Source organism: Sceloporus occidentalis, unplaced genomic scaffold (genome assembly GCF_023333645.1).
Source record: "Sceloporus occidentalis isolate IW3139 unplaced genomic scaffold, rSceOcc1.0.p SCAF_32, whole genome shotgun sequence".
NCBI classification, from domain to species: domain Eukaryota; kingdom Metazoa; phylum Chordata; class Lepidosauria; order Squamata; family Phrynosomatidae; genus Sceloporus; species Sceloporus occidentalis.
In genome coordinates this window covers 7,355,402-7,375,565 of record NW_028317012.1, presented here as the reverse complement: position 1 = coordinate 7,375,565, position 20,164 = coordinate 7,355,402, and the positions used below count along the sequence as shown (strand labels likewise).

At 41.2% G+C, this 20,164-nt stretch overlaps 1 protein-coding gene across 1 annotated transcript; it reads right to left on the bottom strand.

Annotated features, from left to right (window-relative positions):
* Positions 1–1,211: 1,211 nt before the first annotated feature.
* Positions 1,212–17,569, bottom strand: LOC149298604 (RDS/peripherin-like protein xRDS35). Its single transcript, XM_089487338.1, has 3 exons — positions 16,989–17,569; positions 16,239–16,485; positions 1,212–1,415 (listed from the first exon to the last, which is right to left on the bottom strand). The coding sequence occupies exons 1-3, from the start codon at positions 17,567–17,569 to the stop codon at positions 1,212–1,214; spliced, it is 1,032 nt and encodes a 343-aa protein (XP_089343464.1).
* Between the last annotated feature and the right edge of the window lie 2,595 nt (positions 17,570–20,164).

Below are 20,164 nucleotides of genomic sequence, written 5' to 3'. Positions count from 1 at the left end.
ACAGTAGTATATATATATAAGTGTGTGTGTGTGTGTGTGTGTGTATATTGTGATTGAAGTATGAGTATTAATAGGATACAAACAGGGCAGCCAAAGTGCATACATAGTGGGGCTTTGTTTTAGTGGGGATTCATAACCCATTGAGTGTTTAGCAGTTTCATACCACTCAAGCACTAAAAAGGTAAATACAGTAATAGAAGGCTTTTTTTTCTTAATACAGAAAAAAAATCCTGCATGTATAGATTTCATCTAACTAGTGGGTAGATCTTATTATGTAATTCAGGTCCTGGTGGGTAGATTGAATAAATAAAGGACAAAACATAATAAATTAGCAAAACCTTGATACAGATAATGTCATTGCTGCTATCTATCAAGGTAACAAAATCATTGTTATTCAGCCGTCATAAGTTGAAGTAAAATGAATTACTGCATTAATGTTGTGTTATGGAATGCCACTCTGCCCCATTTCTCCTGGAAGAAAGGCTGGATTGGCTGTTTAGTTATACATGTCACGTAGTGAGATTTTATTTTTTCATCTCCATGGTACAGTCTGTTAAGTTATATAAACTCCCATGGTTGCTTTTTTATGAAGGGTCATATATAGTCAGCTCTGTACTGTGGCAGTGGTCTGTGTGTGATTCCATCAGGGTTTATGTGGTTGTGGGAGTTTTCAGTTTTTTTGGGAATGAGTAATTTTATGATATTGTAACCTTTTCAAATGCTTAATGCAAAGATGTTTAGAATGGGTCTGGAGATTATCACATAAATAAACAACTTGTGGTACAAACGTCTCTGATGTGTTCCTTAGAAACATGAATGTTTCACCTCTAGTTCATGTTTTTGTTTTTGAAGTACTTGTATATTTGTCAGTGCACCATATTACTCTGCAGTATTCTTTGACTGTATCTACAACAGAACTTGTGTATTAGTATGGCAGTCTTACATATTATGTGGGGGGTTTTGTTTGTATATATGTATTTCCCACAGCACTACACTCTCTCTGTTTCTCTCTTTTTTTTCTTTTATTCACGCCTTCTGAGTCTACATTTTAGCAGCTACAACTAGGAAGACCATCACCCCTGACTCATCCCTCATACATGCATAGTTTGTCTGACACATAGGGATAACCCACTCCATCATCTATTTTGCAAAGGAAGTGGAAGCGTATTTGAGCTATTTCTAAAGTCTCTAAGCATAGCATTTTGAAGTACCTAGCTAGCTGTGGCTTCCACACCACCATTTGTCCCCACCTGATTGGACTTAAAGAGGGCCTTAGTTTTCTCTATTGTGCTGTTAAGAGTATCCCCTACACCCTTTTCCAGAAGGAATCCCTCTGATTCAGCTTCCACATCCTCAGGACCGCTGATCATATCCATAGAAGTCTGAAGATAGCGTAGGCTGACTAGGACCAAGACCTGAAGGGGATTAAAGCAAAAGCGTGTGTAAATATACTGAGCAAATTTTCTAGAACAATAGTTTGTGATTTATCTTTAATCTAACATTTAATCTAACATTGTATATGTGTGTAATATATGTAAAATAAATATCTTAAAATATTTACTTGACCTACATGAGCCATTGAGTGAGCCAGTGGCCTATGAGCAGACTTGATGGGCTGAAATTTTAAATTTGCCAGTTGTTATTTCAGCTCCAAAGTATTTATATACCAACCAACAAAATTATCTCAATCAAAATCATATCAATAATACTACTGCAAAACACTCTAGGTTTCCTCCAGTCTACACGTTTCCCCAAAAAACTGTCCTTTGGGGACACTGAAGGTAAGTGAAGCTCCTCCTATCTACGGTAGGGGTAGGAAACAGAAATAGGGCAATAAATGTATAAGAGACAAACCAGAAAAAAAATAATGCAAACATTCGGTTGACCAAAATGACAACAGGAAAAGTAATTGTTCAGGTAAGAACCTTATCTGCTACACAATATCATGTGTAGCACTCAAGATTGAGGTATAATAGCAACATAAAGAGAGAAAAAAAACCAAGACCTGACTTATTCTCCCAAAGACAAAATCATCTTGGAGCATTGTGATATTTTCTGCTCTACCCCATGATATAACCATAGAAATTGTGGAATTTGCATTTAAATTAAGATCCACTTGATCCAAAGAGCAATGATACTTCTAGAAACTCCACTAAATTGACTAGAAATAAGGGCACCTTTTCCATTGGGTTGATCTATTAATCTAGATCTATAAGCTTATTTTAGCATCCATTGCATGTAATCTTTTCCTTAGCATTGCTGGATTTAGGATAGGGTGACCAGACGTCCCCGGATGCCGGGCCAGATTAACTTCCACAGGGGCCCTGCTGCTTAACTGTGCGTTGCTCGCACAGTGCTGTGCGAGCAACGTCTCCTGAATCCGCCCAGGGGAAGCAGGAACCCAGTGGAGTCACATGAATTTGTCACATCACATGACTCCGTTCCTGCTTCCCCTGGGCCATACGAGAGAAGTGCTCGCACAGAGTAGTGATGGGAAGTTCAGATCAGTAAAGTGAATCAGTTAATTTCAAGTGATTCATTAAAATGAACCGATTCATTGGTTCACTTAATGTGACTCATAGCAGTTACTCCTTCCCAGTCACTCCCTGCACTCACACTGATAACTGGCCCTGCACCTTTCAATATAGTGTATGAATCCTCCTTCCTGCCTAAAAAGGATTATTTATTTGCATTACGCACGAATGTATTATACAGTAATGTAATATGTGTCCACGCTGCTCAGGAACTAAACTCACAGTAAACATAAGATTAATATTTGGGGTGCTGAAAGTTAAGGGAGGTCGGATTTAATTTAGAGGCAGTTTACGGTTAATGGGATCTTTAGGGTTAATTTAATGATGAGGACTGAGGAGCTAATTTAATAAGGTTAACTTGAGGTGCAGTTAGAGGTAAAGGGGTGCAAACTAAGGGGAATCTAAATCCTGGGGGCAATAAAGATTAATCCTGTATTTAGTTATAAAGTATAATTGTTTATACTGTATACTGATGACTTGAATATGCTCTGAAGTCTGAATCCGTGAACTGATGATTCAGAGCTGCTCTGAGCGGTTCTTTGGGTCAGTGAACTGATGAGCTATTGACTCAAAAGCTGTTTTAACCTGATCTCTGAGTTTGTGTACTGTGCAGATGACTCACTCTAGGATCATATTACCAGTGCAGTTAATGATATACAAACCGGATTGTTACAAATGAGTCGTTCAGTCTACTGAACTGATTAATTCCGTTCTTTGAAAAGAATCACTTAATTCGAAAAAGAACGATTCGTTCATGAACTGGACATCATTAGCACAGAGTATGAGCAACGCAAAGGGAAGTGGCAGCCCCTCCAGAAGCCTGCAAGCTGACCGAGATCTGCAGTTCCGGTAAAGGGGTGGAGGAGGGTGTATGAACGAGTATGCGTGATTGAGGGAATGAATGTGTACCTGTGAATGAATGAATATATATCTGTAAATGAGTATATGAATGTTTGTGAGTGAGTTTATTAATAAATATGTGTATGATAGCATGGATGTGAAAGGGGGGCATGGCACAGGGAGGCTGTTTGAGGCTAGGATGGCAGGTCCTGCTTCCAATCTGGGTGCCATGGCTGACGTGGATCTAGCTGGGGGCAATACGCAAGGGTGACAACATCGGCCATGTTTTCCAGGACACATAACTTTTACATATTGCTGACCATATAAACACCAAAACCTAATGCAAGGAGAGCACATAAGGAAAAAAGGTTGGTACGTTTAGACTTGGCACCATTCATCACCAGGCTTTTTGCTGTTTTCCGCCTTGTTTCTAGGTTTGGTTAGTTACTTTTGAGCACTGATGTACCATTGCTGTATGTTATTTCATTTGTTCCTTTTTACTTTATCGCTGTGGTCATCCTTGTGTTTCTTATTTGTGCCTTCATATAGATACGTATTTCCATCGTAGTTCCTGTAGTCCTGTGCCCTTGTTCATATGTACCTTCCTATATGTGTCTTGGTGCCGAGATGCTTTTTTATTATATATATTTTTTATATGTATTTAATCATATTGTTTAACCCCTTCAGGACCGGGACGTACCTGGTACGTCCTGGTTAACAGTCACAGGTAGACCGGGACGTACCAGGTACGTCTCCTCCAAAAACCGCCCCCACATCGCCACAATCGTGGCGATCGTGGGGGCGCTGCTGCTGTCTGCCCAGGAGTCTGGGCAGACCAGCAGAGCCGCTCAGAGCCCCTCCCCAAGCCTACGATCACTCCCACGGAGTGATTCTCTAGGCAGAAACCACGATTGCAGAAAAATCTGCAATCGTGGTTTCAGCTGCCACAGGGACCTGACCAAACACCCCCCTGCTGCCTGATCGCTCCATGAGAGCGTCAGTGCAGCGTTAACCCCTTCAATGCTGCAATTCCCGTTTTGTGGAAACCCAGGCAGACCAGCAACAGCAAAAACAAGCCCCCAGAAGTCCTTTGATCAGTCCTGTAGGACTGATCAAAGAGGCTCCTCCCCTACACTCTCCAGTCTATTGGATATTGTGTCCCATCTGCCAGAGGCAGCTTCAGGGACAGGGAGACAGGGTTCTTTGGTCTCCACGTGAGTGTGAAGACCAGCCCCCCCACCCCCACCCTTCCTCAGTTAACCCCTACCCCCCTCTTCCTCAATTAACCCCTTCAATGCTGCGATTGTGTATGACCCCCATCGCAGCATTGCAGGGGTTAATATTAGTCCCCACAAGCTTGTGGTGACTAAATATCACTCAATGCTGTGCTTCAATGGAGCATCAGCATTGAAAGAGTTAAAAAAAAAAATGTAAAAAATAATAATAATAAAAAAAAATAAAAAAAATGTAAAAAATAAATAAATAAAAAAATAACAGCACTGACCTGAAAGTCCAGGGTGCTTCCAGGTCAAATGCTGGGCTGGGCTGATCAGATCGCTCCTGGCCAATAGGAGTGATTGGATCATTATGGCAGCCCACGGATGACCCTGCTCTACAAAGAGAGAGGGGTCATCTAGGGTAATTCTGAAAAAACACAAATTATTAATAAATGAAAAAATCATAATTATTACCTGATAACTTGTCGGTGACATTTTAAGTCGCTGATTATTGATCGGTCTCCCTGATTGATGTCAGCGGCCTAAACCTGTCACTTACACTTAAAAAAAAAATATTTAAAAAAATGTAAATGCACATGTTCCAGTTTTGCCCTCATAGCTTCCTCAAAATATGCATGAACCAAGCATGTGAGGCCTTGTTGGAACCAGGGGATGTTGGTGAACACAATTTGGTGTTTTCTTCCAGTGTTACACATATGCTGTGCAAGAAATAAATTGCAACATTGAAATTTATGCGTTAAAAACGCAATAAAATAATTTCCCTGTGAAGTTTGGCAGACATCAGTGAAGAAATGGCTGGCTGAAAACTGTCAAAACTACCCTAGTTGAACACCTTGACTCGTCTACTGTTCATAAATATATACTTTTATGGGGTAATTTACAGTGGGGGGCTTCCAAAATGTCCCAAATGGGATATGGACCCAGGAAACCAATTTCTGAAAATTCCAAATTTGAAAAGTAAAATGCGCATGTTTCAGTTTTGCCCTCATAGCTTCCTCAAAAAATGCATGAACCATGCATGTGAGGCCTTGTTGGAACCGGGGGATGTTGGTGAACACAATTTGGTGTTTTCTTCTGCAGTTGCACATATTCTATACAAAATATAATATAAAATCTAAAGCAACATTGCAACATATGCAAAAAAAAAAATACCTCAAAATTTGGCAGCAATTGGCGATAAAATCCCTGTTTGAAAAGTGTCAAAATGACCCTAGTTGTAGACCTTGACTTATCTACTGTTCATAAACATATAATTTTGGGGGGATAATCAGTATCTGTGACAACTATTGCAGTTATTAGACTACCATGCCAAATTAGAAAAAAATTACATTTCAAAAACGTGATGGATGCCTTGCAATATTTTCCCTATACTGGTCAAAATAGATAAAAATCCTGGCCATGTTGGGTGGTTTCCAAATCAGGACAACTTAATGAAAATATTTGGGATAATTCAATGTGTGTACAATTTGTATGTATACAAAACTGTAAAAAAAGGCGTTTTTTTTCATTTTTTCCCCACTTTTTCCAGTTTATTTCAAACAAAACTACCCAAAACTAAATGTACTACCCAGCTTAATATGGTTTCAAATGAAAGCCCTACTTGTGCTGAAAAAAACAATATATGATTTGTGTGGGTGCACCAATTGATAAGAGAGAAATTACAGTTGAAGAAAGACATGGCAAAAACACAAAAACGGCTCCGGTCCTTTACCGACACGTTAGTATCAAAATCCCGGTCCTGAAGGGGTTAATAAAGATTTACTTTATATATACCTTTTTTCCTTACGTGCTCTCCTTGCATTAGGTTTTGGTGTTTATATATGTACAGTGCACGTATTTCTACCATTATTGGTAGTTTGTTCGTTTTTGGTGATTAATATTGCTGACCATCCCAAATTAAATGCTGCCCTACAGTATGGAGGATGTATAGACCCATGGAAGGGAACCAACTAGTCAGATATACATCCCCCATACTGCAGGGCAGCATTTTATCTGGGCCGGCGGCATCAATCCAGAAGGGGGGCAGCTGGGGCTATTATATAAATCAATACTAAAGAGAGGGGCAGGCTGGGGGCATAAATACACATAGTGCTGGCTGGGGGCGATACAGAAGGGGGCAAAAACACGACGACGCAGCAGTGTGGAAAATACTTTTTTTTTTTGTTTGTAGCTTACCTGTCCAGATGTGGGTGTCAGTGTAGCAGAGCCTGTCCTGTCCTGGTGTGTGTGGGTGTTGGTGTGGTAGAGCCTGTGTTATTTACTCTATTTCAATCTTCATATTTTATTGAAAAGGATTAGTGGCACTAAATTGTGCCTTCAGGTGTCCCGTGTATGATTACATTTTTAGTGTACTGATATACTCCCAATCCTATCACATAAGATTCTATCCTATTTAATCTGCCTCGCATTGATGTCATCTTTATCCAGTACACATCGATGCCGAGGAGTTTAGATTCTTTCTATTTTAATCCTCAGTACCAGGCCCATGATACTCAATCTGCCCTAAAGATTCTAAGTATTTTTATTTTTATCTCATTGACAAATGTGAGAAAAAATGTATACATCATACAATCACTTCATAAACATATACCAAATACACTGCATATATAGCTTGAAGAGAAAATTCTTATAAAAGTTTTTTACCCTTTGCCAATGAAAAATAAAAATGTCGCCAGATTTTAATAATCTGGACAATTTAATTTAGGATGATGTGGATAAGAACCAACGGATTGACATGAAAGGATGAAATCACAGGAATAAACTCTGGGGTTGATTTTCAATTGTAAGGTTACAATGCTGGCTTCTGTCAACAGGGAAAAAGCCAGGCCTTCATGCAGCAGGAAGGAGATATACCTGCAACTGCAAAAAAGTCAGGATATCCTAAAGGGCATGTGAAGGGATGCCCTGTACCCTGACTAGGTACTCCCACCGAATGTTGCTTCCGCCTGCTGGGACACCGACAATTAACCCCTTCAGCGCCAGACAGAACCAGTGTTGTAGAGATAAGAGGGGAAGTCACTGCACCGGAGCTGCGTTGGCACTGTGGATAGCCGAAGCTTAGCTGAGTGTGACTATTGTCCTGAAAAGCATCATAGCAGCACACCCCAAGGCTCAGACAACACTGATCTTGAGGTGAAAACACAGGGGTATTTAACCCCTTCAGTACCGGGACGTACCTGGTACTTCCTGGTCACATATCGCCGTCAGAGCGGGACGTACCACGTAGCTCATCCAAAAAAAATGCCACCACAGTGGTGATCGCGGGGGCGCTGCTGCTGCTGTCTGCCCAGGTGTCTGGATCACAGAGTGATTCCGTAGGCTGAAAACACGATTGCAGGAAAACCAGCAATCGCGTTTTCAGCTGCCACAGGCGGCTTCAGGGAAGGGGGTTGTGTGTTGATTGGATCACAACACAACATCCCCCTGTTGCCTGATCGCAGTCGCAGTATTTTAGGGGTTAATACCCGTTTTGTACAGAACGCTGCTGCTGGTGGTCTGCCTGGAAGCCCAGGCAGACCAACAACAGCAAAAACAAGCCTCCACAAGCCCTTTGATCACGCCTGTAGGCATGGAAGTCTACAGGAGTGATCAAAGAGAGTCCTCCCTATAGACCAGCAATTGCGTTCCGGCTGCCAGAGGCAGCTTCAGGGACAGGGGGAGAGGGTTCTTCGGTCTCCACATGAGTGTGGAAACCAGCCCCAACCCTCCCCTGCTGCCTGATCACTCCATGAGAGCGACAGTGCAGCGTATGACACAATTGCGGCATTGCATGGGTTAACATTTGTCCCCACAAGCTTGTGGGAACTAAACATCACTCAATGCTGTGCTCCAATTGAGCAAGTCCAGGGTGCTTCCAGGTCAAATGCTGTGAGTTTAGTAAGTGGGCTGATGATGATCAGATCACTCTTGGCCAATAGGAGTGATCTTATCATTATGGCAGCCCCTGGATGACCCTGCCTTTGTAAAGTGGAAAAAAAATATTAATAAAAAAATACATACTTATTACCTGATCACTTGTCGGTGACATTTTAAGTCACTGATTATTGATCGGTCTCCCTGATGAATGTCAGTGGCCTAAACTTGTCAGTAACAAGTCAACTAACACTAACTAGTCAACCTTCACTTTCTACCACTGTTACACTTATGGTGTGCAAGAAATTCAATGCAACATTGAAATGTATGCGTTAAAAACGCAATAAAATAAATTTTCTGTGAACTTTGGCAGACATCAGTGAAGAAATGGCTGCCTGAAAACTGTCAAAATGACCCTAGTTGAACACCTTGACCTGTCTACTGTTCATAAACATATACTTTTTTGGGGTAATTTACAGTGGGGGGCTTCGAAAATGTCCCAAATGGGATATGGGCCCAGTAAACCGCATGTTCCAGTTTTGCCCTCATAACTTCCTCAAAAAATGCATGAACCATGCATGTGAGGCCTTGTTGGAACCGGGGTGTCATGATTAACTCATATAATGTAGTGGATGCATGGAAGGGTAATCTAGCAGAGGTGGTTTGTTCCTTTGTATTAGCATTCCATGAGTTAATCTGAGGTTGATTTAAATGTGTTTCTTTGTGAATGCCCTCTGTATCTCTTCTGGCAAGAGGTGTCATCTTCCCAAATGACCCCTGTGGTGATTCATGGCCTAACAGATAAGGACCCTGAGTTATAGGAACTCCATTCCTATCTTAAGTGGAGGGGTTTCCATCACCTTTACCCCACCATAACTTATTGGCACATCAAAGATGGGAACCAATTCTTGGGGAAGGTGTCATATAATTGGCCATGTGGTCAGAGGGGTGTTTTCCGGCACGGGAGGTTGTCTAAGTGCATCACACAGACGTTCACCGGCAGTGGCGATGCGCGTAAACCCCCGCGAAAGTGCCGGCACCGGAAGTTGTATACCGTTCTGCGTAGAATAGATGTCCCCTGCCGGCCGCGCAAGACACCTGGGACTCCGGGAGTCTGCACTGGTAAGTCTAGGGGAGGGGGGCACATCTCGGGGGGGGACAGAGTGGCAGCATATCTCAGGGGGGACACAGAGTGGCAGCATATCTCGGGAGACACACACAGAGTGGCAGTGTGTGTAAAGGCAGGGGTGTGTGGTGAGGGCAGTGTATAAATGTGTATGTATGGACAGGCGTATGTTAGTATGTGTAGATATATATATGTGTGTGTGTGTGTGTGTAAGGGCAGTGTATGTATGTATATGTCTGTGTATGGGCAGTGTACGTGTATATGTGTGTTTGTAAGCTGGTGTGTACATGTATATGTGTGTAAAGGAAGGGGTGTGTGAGGGCAGTGTACGTCTATACATGTGTGTGTGGACAGGCATATGTTAGGGAGAGCTGACCCACCCAATCCAAGCAGGCTTTGTATACAACAACCAGCCAATCACCAGTAAGGTACATCGCTTGCCGTGATTGGCTGGATGTTGTATACTGGGTAGAGGGGTAGTCTTATACGGCGAGTATAGCCCAAACTCTATATTTTAACTGGAAAAGTTGGGGGTCGTCGTTTTATATGGTAATTTGGTCTAATTTATGCCTTGTTAAGGGGTGAAGTTAGTAAATCCAGAGGCCTGGTGCTATTAACCCCTTCATGCCCATGCCCTCCACACAGTCACGGCTTGGCAAGTAGTCCTGACCGTGACACGGGGGATGTTGGTGAACACAATTTTTCTGCAGTTGCACATATTCTATACAAAATATAATATGAAATATAAAGTAACATTGCAACAGATGCAAAAAACCCCACAAAAATATAAAAATACCTCAAAATTTGTCAGCAGTTGGTGATAAAATCCCTGTTTGAAAAGTGTCAAAATGACCCTAGTTGTACACCTTGACTTATCTACTGTTCATAAACATATAATTTTTGTGGGGATAATCAGTATCTGTGACAACTATTGCAGTTATTAGCCTACCATGCCAAAATTGAAAAAATTAAAATTTTACAAATGTGATGTATGTCTTGCAATATTTGCCCCATTGGTTCAATGTGTGTACAATTTGTATGTATACAAAACTGTTAAAAAATTTGTTGTTTTTTTTTCATTTTCCCCCCACCTTTTCAAGTTTATTTCAAACAAAACAATGTACTACCCAGCTTAATATGGTTTCAAATGAAAGTCCTACTTGTGCTGAAAAAAATAATACATGATTTGTGTGGGTGCACTAATTGAGAAGAGAGTAATTACAGTTGAAGAAAGACATAGCAAAAACACAAAAACGGCTCTGGTCTTTTAGCGCAACCTTAGTAACAAAAACCCAGTCCTGAAGGGGTTAAACAGTACAAGGGGGTAATTTACATACAATAGACACAGCAAGCCACACACAGTTCTCTATCAGGTCCTCCTTTGCACACGGCTGAGTATTTGCACTTAGCCCACCTCAGCCCAGTAGCGGGTTGCTATTGTAGTCTGTGGAGAGCATGGGCAGTTCCCTGACTTCTGGCTGAAACCTGCTGGATATCAGATCCAGCTGCAAATACTGGCCATAGAGGTCTCTGTCCTATAAGTCCTGACCCGATGGAAAGCCACACATAAACCCCCTCCCAAAATGCAGGAATTCTAAATCTGTCTGAGCTCCAGTCTTTAGAGTCTCTTGTACCTTGGGAAATGTGGCACTCCATACCAGGGCCGTAGTCTGTAGGAAGGAGGCTGGCACTCAGTCCCCTCTAGAAGCCCATGACATGTCACCTTTTTTGTGGCCATACCTGCTCTCCATAGGAGAGTAAAGAGGCTTATCAGTTTTATTTCCTGAGCTACTTCCATCAGTATCTGTTCCTATGTCTTCAGTTTCTGCTTTTTTTGATTTCACATGCTGCAGATGATAAAGGGATGTGATATCATAGTCGATAGGTTGGCCAATTATTTTTTCGATTAATCGGATAAAAAAATAAATGTAAATGTTTCATTTCTTTAAAATAATTTAACAAACAGAATGTTAAAAACAAACAGCAAAATAGAAGAAACTGATAAAAATGCATTTCTTGTTTTTATTTCCCAACCTGCCCCCCCCCAGTTATGCACATTTGAGCCCAGGCTTGTCACACTGCCTCCCAGATATGCCACATACCTCCAGATATGCCACTTCGTCCTCCCCACATATGCCTTATATACGCTATATGCCTTATACCCCCTGATATGCCACTGTGCCCCCTGATATGCCACCCCATCCTCCCCAAATATGCCTTTTATACCCCCCCAGATATGCCATGGTGCCCTCATAGATTCACTCGTTCACAGCACACTGACACAATACTTTTATAAATAAATAGAGGATTAATCTTCACTGCCCCCAGGATTTAGATTCCCCTTAGTTTGCACCCTTTTACCTATAACTGCAGCTTAAGTTAACCTTATTAAATAAATTAATTAACTCTAAGTCCTCAGCATTAAAGACCCCATTAACCATAACTGTCCCTAAATTAACCCTAACGACCCCATCAACCATAACTGCCCCTAACTTAACCCTAAAGATCCCATTAACCATAACTGCCCTTAAATTAACCATAAAGACCCCATCAACCATAACTGCCCCTAAATTAACCCTAAACAACCCATCAACCATCAACCATAACTGCCCCTAAATTAACCCTAAAGACCTCATTAACCATAACTGCCCTTAAATTAACCATAAAGACCCCATCAACCATAACTGCCCCTAAATTAACCCCCACCTCCCCTAACTTTCAGCACCCCAAATATTAATTTTATACTTACCGTTAGATAAATTGCTGAGCAGTGTGTAAGGAAAGGGCAGGGCCAATCGTCAGAGTGACTGCAGGGAGGGACTGGGTGGTAGTAACTGCCGTTAGTGATAGGTCGGATTATAAAACAAGGGGTATTTTTCAGAGCATTTTATAATCGATTAAATCGATTCAACTAATTGATAATGAAATTCGTTGGCAACGATTTTAATTATCGATTATTATCGATTTTGTCGATGAGTTGTTGCAGCCCTAGTGGAAAGCAGGAGTCAGCGACTATGTTGTATAATGGCCACCATGTTGCAGGAAGGATATGTTTTGCAGGCTAGACTGCAGTTCTAGCCAAAATCCCCTAAAGATGTTCCCCTGAAGGGGATTAAAATAAAAGCATGTGTAAATAAACTGGGTCAGAATACTAGAGGTCACTGACAGATATATGGCTCAGCCAGGGTTAGGATAGAGGTCATGAAAAAGCATTTCACAGACAGGATCAGGATGCCAGATGTCACAGACGATAAAGGAAACAACCAAGGTCAGGAACATACACAAAAGAAGAGGGCTCAGGAGAATGCTGAAAAAGCAGGGATATCCACTAGGGAGCTACAGTACAACTGTGCACTGGCATACAGGTATTGTGGCTCTAAATTGCTTGGTGGCCTTTCCTGAACGTCAGTAGTGTGGCCACTACCTTGGTCGAGGTCGTGGATCACCTTATAAATATTTATAAGGTGGCCACACTTTGCAGTGGAGTGTGTTCCTCCGCCGAATCCAGAGGACAACGGAGAACCCTGGTATCAAGACATTAGTGCCTTACAGTTACATTTTTTTTATTTTCAAAAACAGTTTTTGAATTGTATGATTCAGATGCAGTGATCAATGGAGAAGATGGCCTTTGAATCTTCAGGGAGTTCTAAACATAAACTCAAAAGACATCCTCATCAAGTGCACTATTCTTTATATTCCTCGGTAGTTTAACACCTTCGTGAGAATGGCTGATTTAACATTTCTGCAGTGCTCATGTTTAGTTGTAATTTTCTTTTTTCCTATTTACTGAACCCACACAAGTTATATATTGTTTTTGTTTGTATCATATAATTTACTATTAAAAAAAAGTATAAAATATGGAGAAAAAATGACTTTTACTTTCTTTTACTCATCTATAAAAGCTAATGAAAAAACCTGCTAAATAGATTCTACTATTTGTTCTGAGTTTAGAAATACCCAATGTTTTTATGTATTTTTTCTTCTTTTATGCATGTTATGGGGGCAATAATTACAAGTGGTAGTCGTTTTTTTTGTGTTACTTCAGGAATGAATTTACAGGTCCTGCTATATGTCACTGTCAGACAACAATATGTGTTCAGCAACATCTCCGGAGCACATTGAAACCACCCATTCATGGGTTTGTCTTTGGGGGGAAAAGGGTCACATTTGGGGCAAGCGCATTTTTAAATGTTGAACTTTGAAATTTGGTGATTCACTGCCCATGACCTATTTGGTACATCTTTGATCCTGGCCAATTCAATGTGCCCAATAAAACCATATATTTTGAAAGCTACCATCCCCAGGGTTTCAAATGCTGGTATTTTAACTCTTTCCATGCACACATTTTACCACCAGCCTTTGTCAAAGTATGCAGTAGTATTTTGTTTGTATTTTTCCCACACATATTATACTTTAAGGTATTACCGTATTTGCTCGATTATAAGACGAGCAAATCTGAATATTAATTTAGGAAAAAAAAAGAAAAAGCCTGAATATAAGACGACCCTATAGGAAAAAAGTTTTACCAGTAAATGTTAATTCATCTAATAAAAGCTATGATTGAGAAAAATATTTTGGTTTTATTTCCTTCTATTTTCCAACCTGCCCCCCAGTTATGCACATCTTCCCCAGAAATGCCTTATACCCCCTATATGCCACTGTGCCCCATGATATGCCTTTTAACCCTCTAAATGCCACTGTGCCCCATGATATGCCTTTTAACCCTATATGCCACTGTGCCCCATGATATGCCTTTTGACCCCCAATGTGCCACTCTGCCTCCAGAAATGCCTTATACCCCTATATGCCACTCTGGCATTTAGAGGGTTAAAAGGCATATTATGGGGAAGAGTGGCATATAGGGATGTTTAAGGCATTCAGGAGGCAGAGTGGCGTATAGAGGGTTAAAACGGCATTTCTGGATGCAGAGTGGCATTAAGGGGGTTAAAAGGCATTTAACAGAGCACTCTGCCTCCAGAAATGCCTTATGCCCCCCATTTAACACTCCCCCGCCCCCCCAAAACTTACTGGTGCTTCTGACTTCCCTGTCATGTAGCCGGGGCAGCGTGTAGATCCCACGAACTTCCGCTGCAGCCGGAAGGAGGCGTGGCTATCAGCGGGGGTTGTCTGCGTCCATCGCGCAGACCTTCCCCGACTGTCAGAGATCAGAGTTCCCCGCACCGGTGCGGCCACACCTCCTTCCTGCTGCAGTGGAAGTTGTCTACGTGAATCGCGTAGACATCTACACGCTGCCCCAGCTACACACCGGGGACTCAGAAGTACCGGTAAGTGGGGCGGGGGGGGAGACAGGAGGATCCAGGTCCCCTGCAGCTGCGGGGGATCTGGATCTTAGTCGTCTCATAGTCAGACCTATTTGAGGTCTGATTATAAGACGACCCCGATTATAAGACGAGGGGTATTTTTCAGAGCATTTGCTCTGAAAAAAACCTTGTCTTATAATCGAGCAAATACGGTAATTTACAGCTCCTAGTATATGTCACTATCACAAAACTCTCCAATATGTGTTTAGCAACATCTCCAGAGTACAGTGATACCCCCGTTGGGTTGTTGTACTCACAAGAGTGTTCCCTTGACTGTGGCTGTAGGGGCTCCTCACCATGAAACATTGCAATTCCAAGTAAGGCAAATATATATGAAATATATTTCATTTTCCGGTGGTCCTTGGTTGCAAAAACAAGAAAACGGCGCACAGCTGCTATGTCCTGGTCCTCTGTGTGCTGCTAATTGTTTCAGTAGGCTGTACATATGTAAGTCCTCTGTATCTTCGCTCCCTAAGGAATACGAGGAGTACAGTGATGTGTTCAATAAAGTACGGGCAGGTACTCTACCTCCCCACAGGTCTTATGACTTTGCCATAGACCTGCAACCTGGAGCCATACCTCCTTATGGCTGTGCATACACCCTGTCTGCTGCAGAGAACAAAGCCATGGAGGAGTCTATTGCAGATGCGCTATCACAGGGGGTCATTCATAAATCTACTTCTCCAGCTGCAGCATGTTTTTGATTGGCGAGTTGAGGCCATGTATTAATTACAATTACCAGTCACTCAATTACCAATTACTCAATCACATTACCAATAAAACGCTTGCCCAATTCCGTTAATCACTGAACTTTGTGACCGCCTTAAGGGAGCTACGGTCTTCACCAAACTAGAGGTGCATACTATTTTATAAGAGTCAAATAAAGGCACGATTGGAAAATGGCATTTAACACCAGGAACGGGCACTATGAGTATTCCGTAATGCCCTTCAGTCAATGCAACGCTATCTTCTAAGAATTAATGACATTGTATGAGGTCATTTACCTGGATGCCAACCTTATCCAGTTTCCTTCCTTGGAGACCCACTACTGTGGATGTCACTAGGGTCTTACAGAGATTACGAGAACAGGGTTTGATCCGTAAACTCGAAATGGTCCACCAATCACAAGTGAGGTTCTTAGGCTACATAATCTCCGATAAGGGTTTTGCTATGGACCCACAAAAACTAGCTGCTGTACTAGAAGGGCCTAGTCTCGTGGATTTGCAATCTATACAATGTTGCCTAGGTTTTGCAAACTACTATAGGAAATTCATTATTGTGTGTGTGTGTGGGGGGTTGTATAATAAATGCTTGTTACACCACTCACCTCCAGAATAAAGGACAGAGTGACAGCTACCCCGTTGGTGGCCATGATTCCAGTGTAGTAACCTAGTAGTACCTCCCTGCAACCCCTCACCCAAATATTCAGCTCATCCGTCTGATAGTTGTAGCTGTAATGGGCTGAGTTGTTGGTGATCTGGATATGGATGCAAGGCCGTGGGGAGCTTGGATTACAACAACTGAATGGGACACTGTCCATCAGGTATCGGCCATCCACATTACTTTTTATGCGACTGTAGAAATAAGATATGTTTAAGCAGGTTGGATGAAAGATCAAATAAGAAAAGGTGCTTATCAAATACAGTCTAATTTATTTACCATTCGGGTAAAGCAACAGTTACATTTGTTATACAATACATGCACATAGTAAGGAAAAATAAATAAATCTGTAAATCATAAACCTCATGCATTAAAGCAATGCAGTTATAGCTATTTCTCACTATGGGGTTTACTCATTGAAGTGGTAATTGCCAAAATAAATTGCAGAAGAGTTGCAGTTTCAACTCACTGACTTTATAAATTATAAAGGTCCAACCTCAGTAAGCTTCTGCAGTAAGGACATTGTGGTTGGCCTTGTAAAATGAATAATTAAATCAATTAGATTTCTTGAAGAAAAAAGAGCCTTGCATTATGAAAGGCCGGCTAAGCCCTAATAGCTGGCTTCAACTCCCATGCAGAAATTATGATTAATAATAACCATTATTGTCTTGTATATATACTAAAATAACTTACTCACTCTTTCACTTCCTTGGAGCCAAAGTCCAAGTAGCGATTGCTGATCCATTGTACCTCAAACCAATCTTTGTAATGATTGTTTCCACAGCACTGGTATTCCATTTGTAGCTTGTCCATTGACTTCTTCTGATAACAACGACCTGGGGTATCTGTATCTTTGTAAAACCTGATTCCATTCTGTAGCCCAATTTTTAGTGATTCCTCCAGAGTCCCTCTCATTGCAACACTTAAAACTAGCGCAGCTAGGCAAATCATGCAGCTCAATACAGAAACAAAAAAAAAGGGCATCATAAAGGGTTTCCATCGTGGGTACTTGGCAATATCCAGGGAGTCTTGGCTGATCTTTCCTGCATAGAGACCAAGGAGGATACCTACCAACCCAGCTGTTATCACTGTACTTGGGACAGCGTGTGCTGCTGTGTTATCCATTATCTCATTGTGTATCCAAAGTTGCACCTTTAGGAAAATCCCTATTCCAAAAGTCAGGCATCCTATAAGGACAGCGAGCCACGAGAGAAGCCATAGAGTTTGAGCAAGCTTTACACGCCTTTGGAAATTGAATTTGGCCTTAAAGAGGACCATTCTGAGTGAAGGGCAGGAAAAGAAGTGCAAAGGATTCTGTGTTACACCTTCAAGGGTGGGTCTTAGGAGTATGAGAGAGAAACAAACAAAGATTTTCAGTGCAGGAGAAGAGAGAGTCCAAGGTGGAGAGATAATCAGATTGACTGGAGAATAATCCTGCACTCATCTGCCTATCTGTCAATCTCTCATTAGCACTGTATGCCCCTTCTACACCTCTCTTCCAATACGGTCTGTTTTGTCCTATGTACTCTAGTTGAATTTCCCATTTACACATTTCACAACCAAAATGTGTAAATATGTATTTTTGCCTAATAAACATTACTACCTTCATCTCTTCAGAGGTTCCCATTCTCTCCATGACAATGTGCTGTGACCACATATATATATACCACACTATACTATAGTGACTACACTATACTATAGTAAACATTAAATAACAGGATCTTCACAATAAATTACAACATATACAGCTAAATCTCATGAAAATGCATGTACTGTATTACAAACAGCACATAGCACACCGCTGATTTTCTGAGATAGATTTCTCACAGTGCAGGACACAGTAAGATAGCCCAGAAACAGACCTCAAGCAATCCAGTCCCATCAAAAAATCACTATGAGTAATGATATAAATACTGCACACTACTTTTATTGAAGAACCATGATGGCTGTATGGAATATTGCATATTAATCCATCCCTACCTTCTAAAAAAGAAAAGGTTGCGTCTGGTAGTGGTCCAAATTCAAACTCAAGACAGCCCAGGCTCATTTTCCACACTGTTACATTTAACAGCTATTCCCTGGTGTGTGCTACTGGACTAGTGGTAAGCGCCATAGATATAGCATGAAAAACTAGTTTGCACTTTATATACCAAATATCAAATGTTACTTATAAAGTGGTAAGATGTTGCTTTATTTTTGTAACATATGGTCGTTTTATTTCTAAATGTAAAAAATGAAACAATAGAAGACTCTGTATTATACAAGAATATTGCATTTAACAACGTTAATAATATAAAATAAAAAAAATCCATACCATAGTTGTCAAAAATGACTACAATCACATACCATTCCCTCTTTAACATACCATTTAATCTAATATCCTAAATATATATTCTGCTATTTGTCCCGAGTTTAGAAATACCCAATGTTTTTTATGGTTTTTTTGTTGTTGCTTTTTTCTGCAGGTTATTGGGCAATAATTGCAAGTACCGTTTTGCTATTTCAAAACCAATTTTTTCCTCAAATCTGGTTATTCTGCCCCATGTGCTATTTCAGGTATCTTTAAAGCCGGCCAATGCAATTTACCCCATCAAACCATATATTTTTGAAAACTAGACACCCCAAGGTATTTCAAATGCTGGTATTTTAACCCTTTCCATGCACTAATTTGACCACCCTTTGTTAAACTTTTTGGTAGTAATGTATTTTGTGTTTTTTTATAAAAAAAATTGCACTTCAGGTATGGATTTACAGATCCTGGTATATGTCACTGTCAAACAACACCCCCATATGTGTTCAGCAACATCTCCCGAGTACAGTGATACCCCCCATGCACAAGTTTCTTGGGCTGTTTAGGAGGTAAAATGCCCTTTGGCATTTGGGAAGTGTGCATTTTTTTATTATTACCATTATTATCTTTTATTTATATAGCGCCAACAATCCACCCAGAGAAAGGGTGAGAGGTAGTGTGGTGGTTGTATCAATGACAAGGAAGTTCTTGCAGCTAAGATGGTATGCTTCTCTGAAGAAGTGAGTTTTGAGATGTTTCTTGAATATTGGGAGGGAGAGTGAATGTTGAAGTAGATTCCAGAGATATGGGAGGAGAGCCTTAGCCAATGGGAATAACGTAAGGATCGAGTAGGAGAATATTTGTTTATGAGGGCAGAAGTGTATGGAGGAGCAGTGTTATAGAGGGCCTTATGCATTAGAACCACTATTTTAAATTTAATTCTAAAGGTTATTGGGAGCCAGTGGAGGATTTCACAGAGTGGGGAAGCAGAAGAGGGGCAGCAGCATTTAGACAGTGGAATGCCAACCAGAAGAGTGTTGCTGTAGTCAAGACGGGAAATGATAAGTGAATGAAACAGAGTTTTTGTGGATTCTTGGGTAAGGAATGGGCAGATGTGAGAGATTTTTTTAGGTGCAAGCGGCAGGATCTGGCGAGGGACTGAATGTGAGGGATGAAAGAAAGGTTAGAGTCAAGGATGACCCCAAGGCATCAGGGCATGGTTAGTAGGAAAGGTAGTCGTGTTGTTAATGGTGATAGAGAATTCAGGTAGTGGAGTGGAGATGGAAGGAAGGAAGTTGATTAGTTTAAGTTTCAGGTAGCGTTGTGACATCCATGAAGAAATAGCAGACAAGCAATTGGTAATATGGGACATGAGAGATGGAGAGAGATCGAGAGAAGACAGATAGATTTGGGTATCATCTGCATATAGATGATACTGGAGGCCAAATGAGTTGATTAGTTTGCCAAGAGATGAAGTATAATGAGAGAACAACAGAGGGCCAAGGACTGAACCTTGGGGGACACCAACCGAGAGTGGAAGGGGTGATGATGTCTTGCCAGAGAAGCTGACAGAGAAGGAACGG

Excerpts from the sequence above, each read along its gene's own strand:
- LOC149298604 (XM_089487338.1), bottom strand. The coding sequence starts at position 17,569 with ATGGTCCTCTTTAAGGCCAAATTCAATTTCCAAAGGCGTGTAAAGCTT. Across the intron at positions 16,486-16,988 it reads GGCTCCAAGGAAGTGAAAGA|TCGCATAAAAAGTAATGTGG; the intron begins GTGAGTAAGTTA and ends TTATTTCTACAG. Across the intron at positions 1,416-16,238 it reads CTCTGTCCTTTATTCTGGAG|GTCTTGGTCCTAGTCAGCCT; the intron begins GTGAGTGGTGTA and ends AATCCCCTTCAG.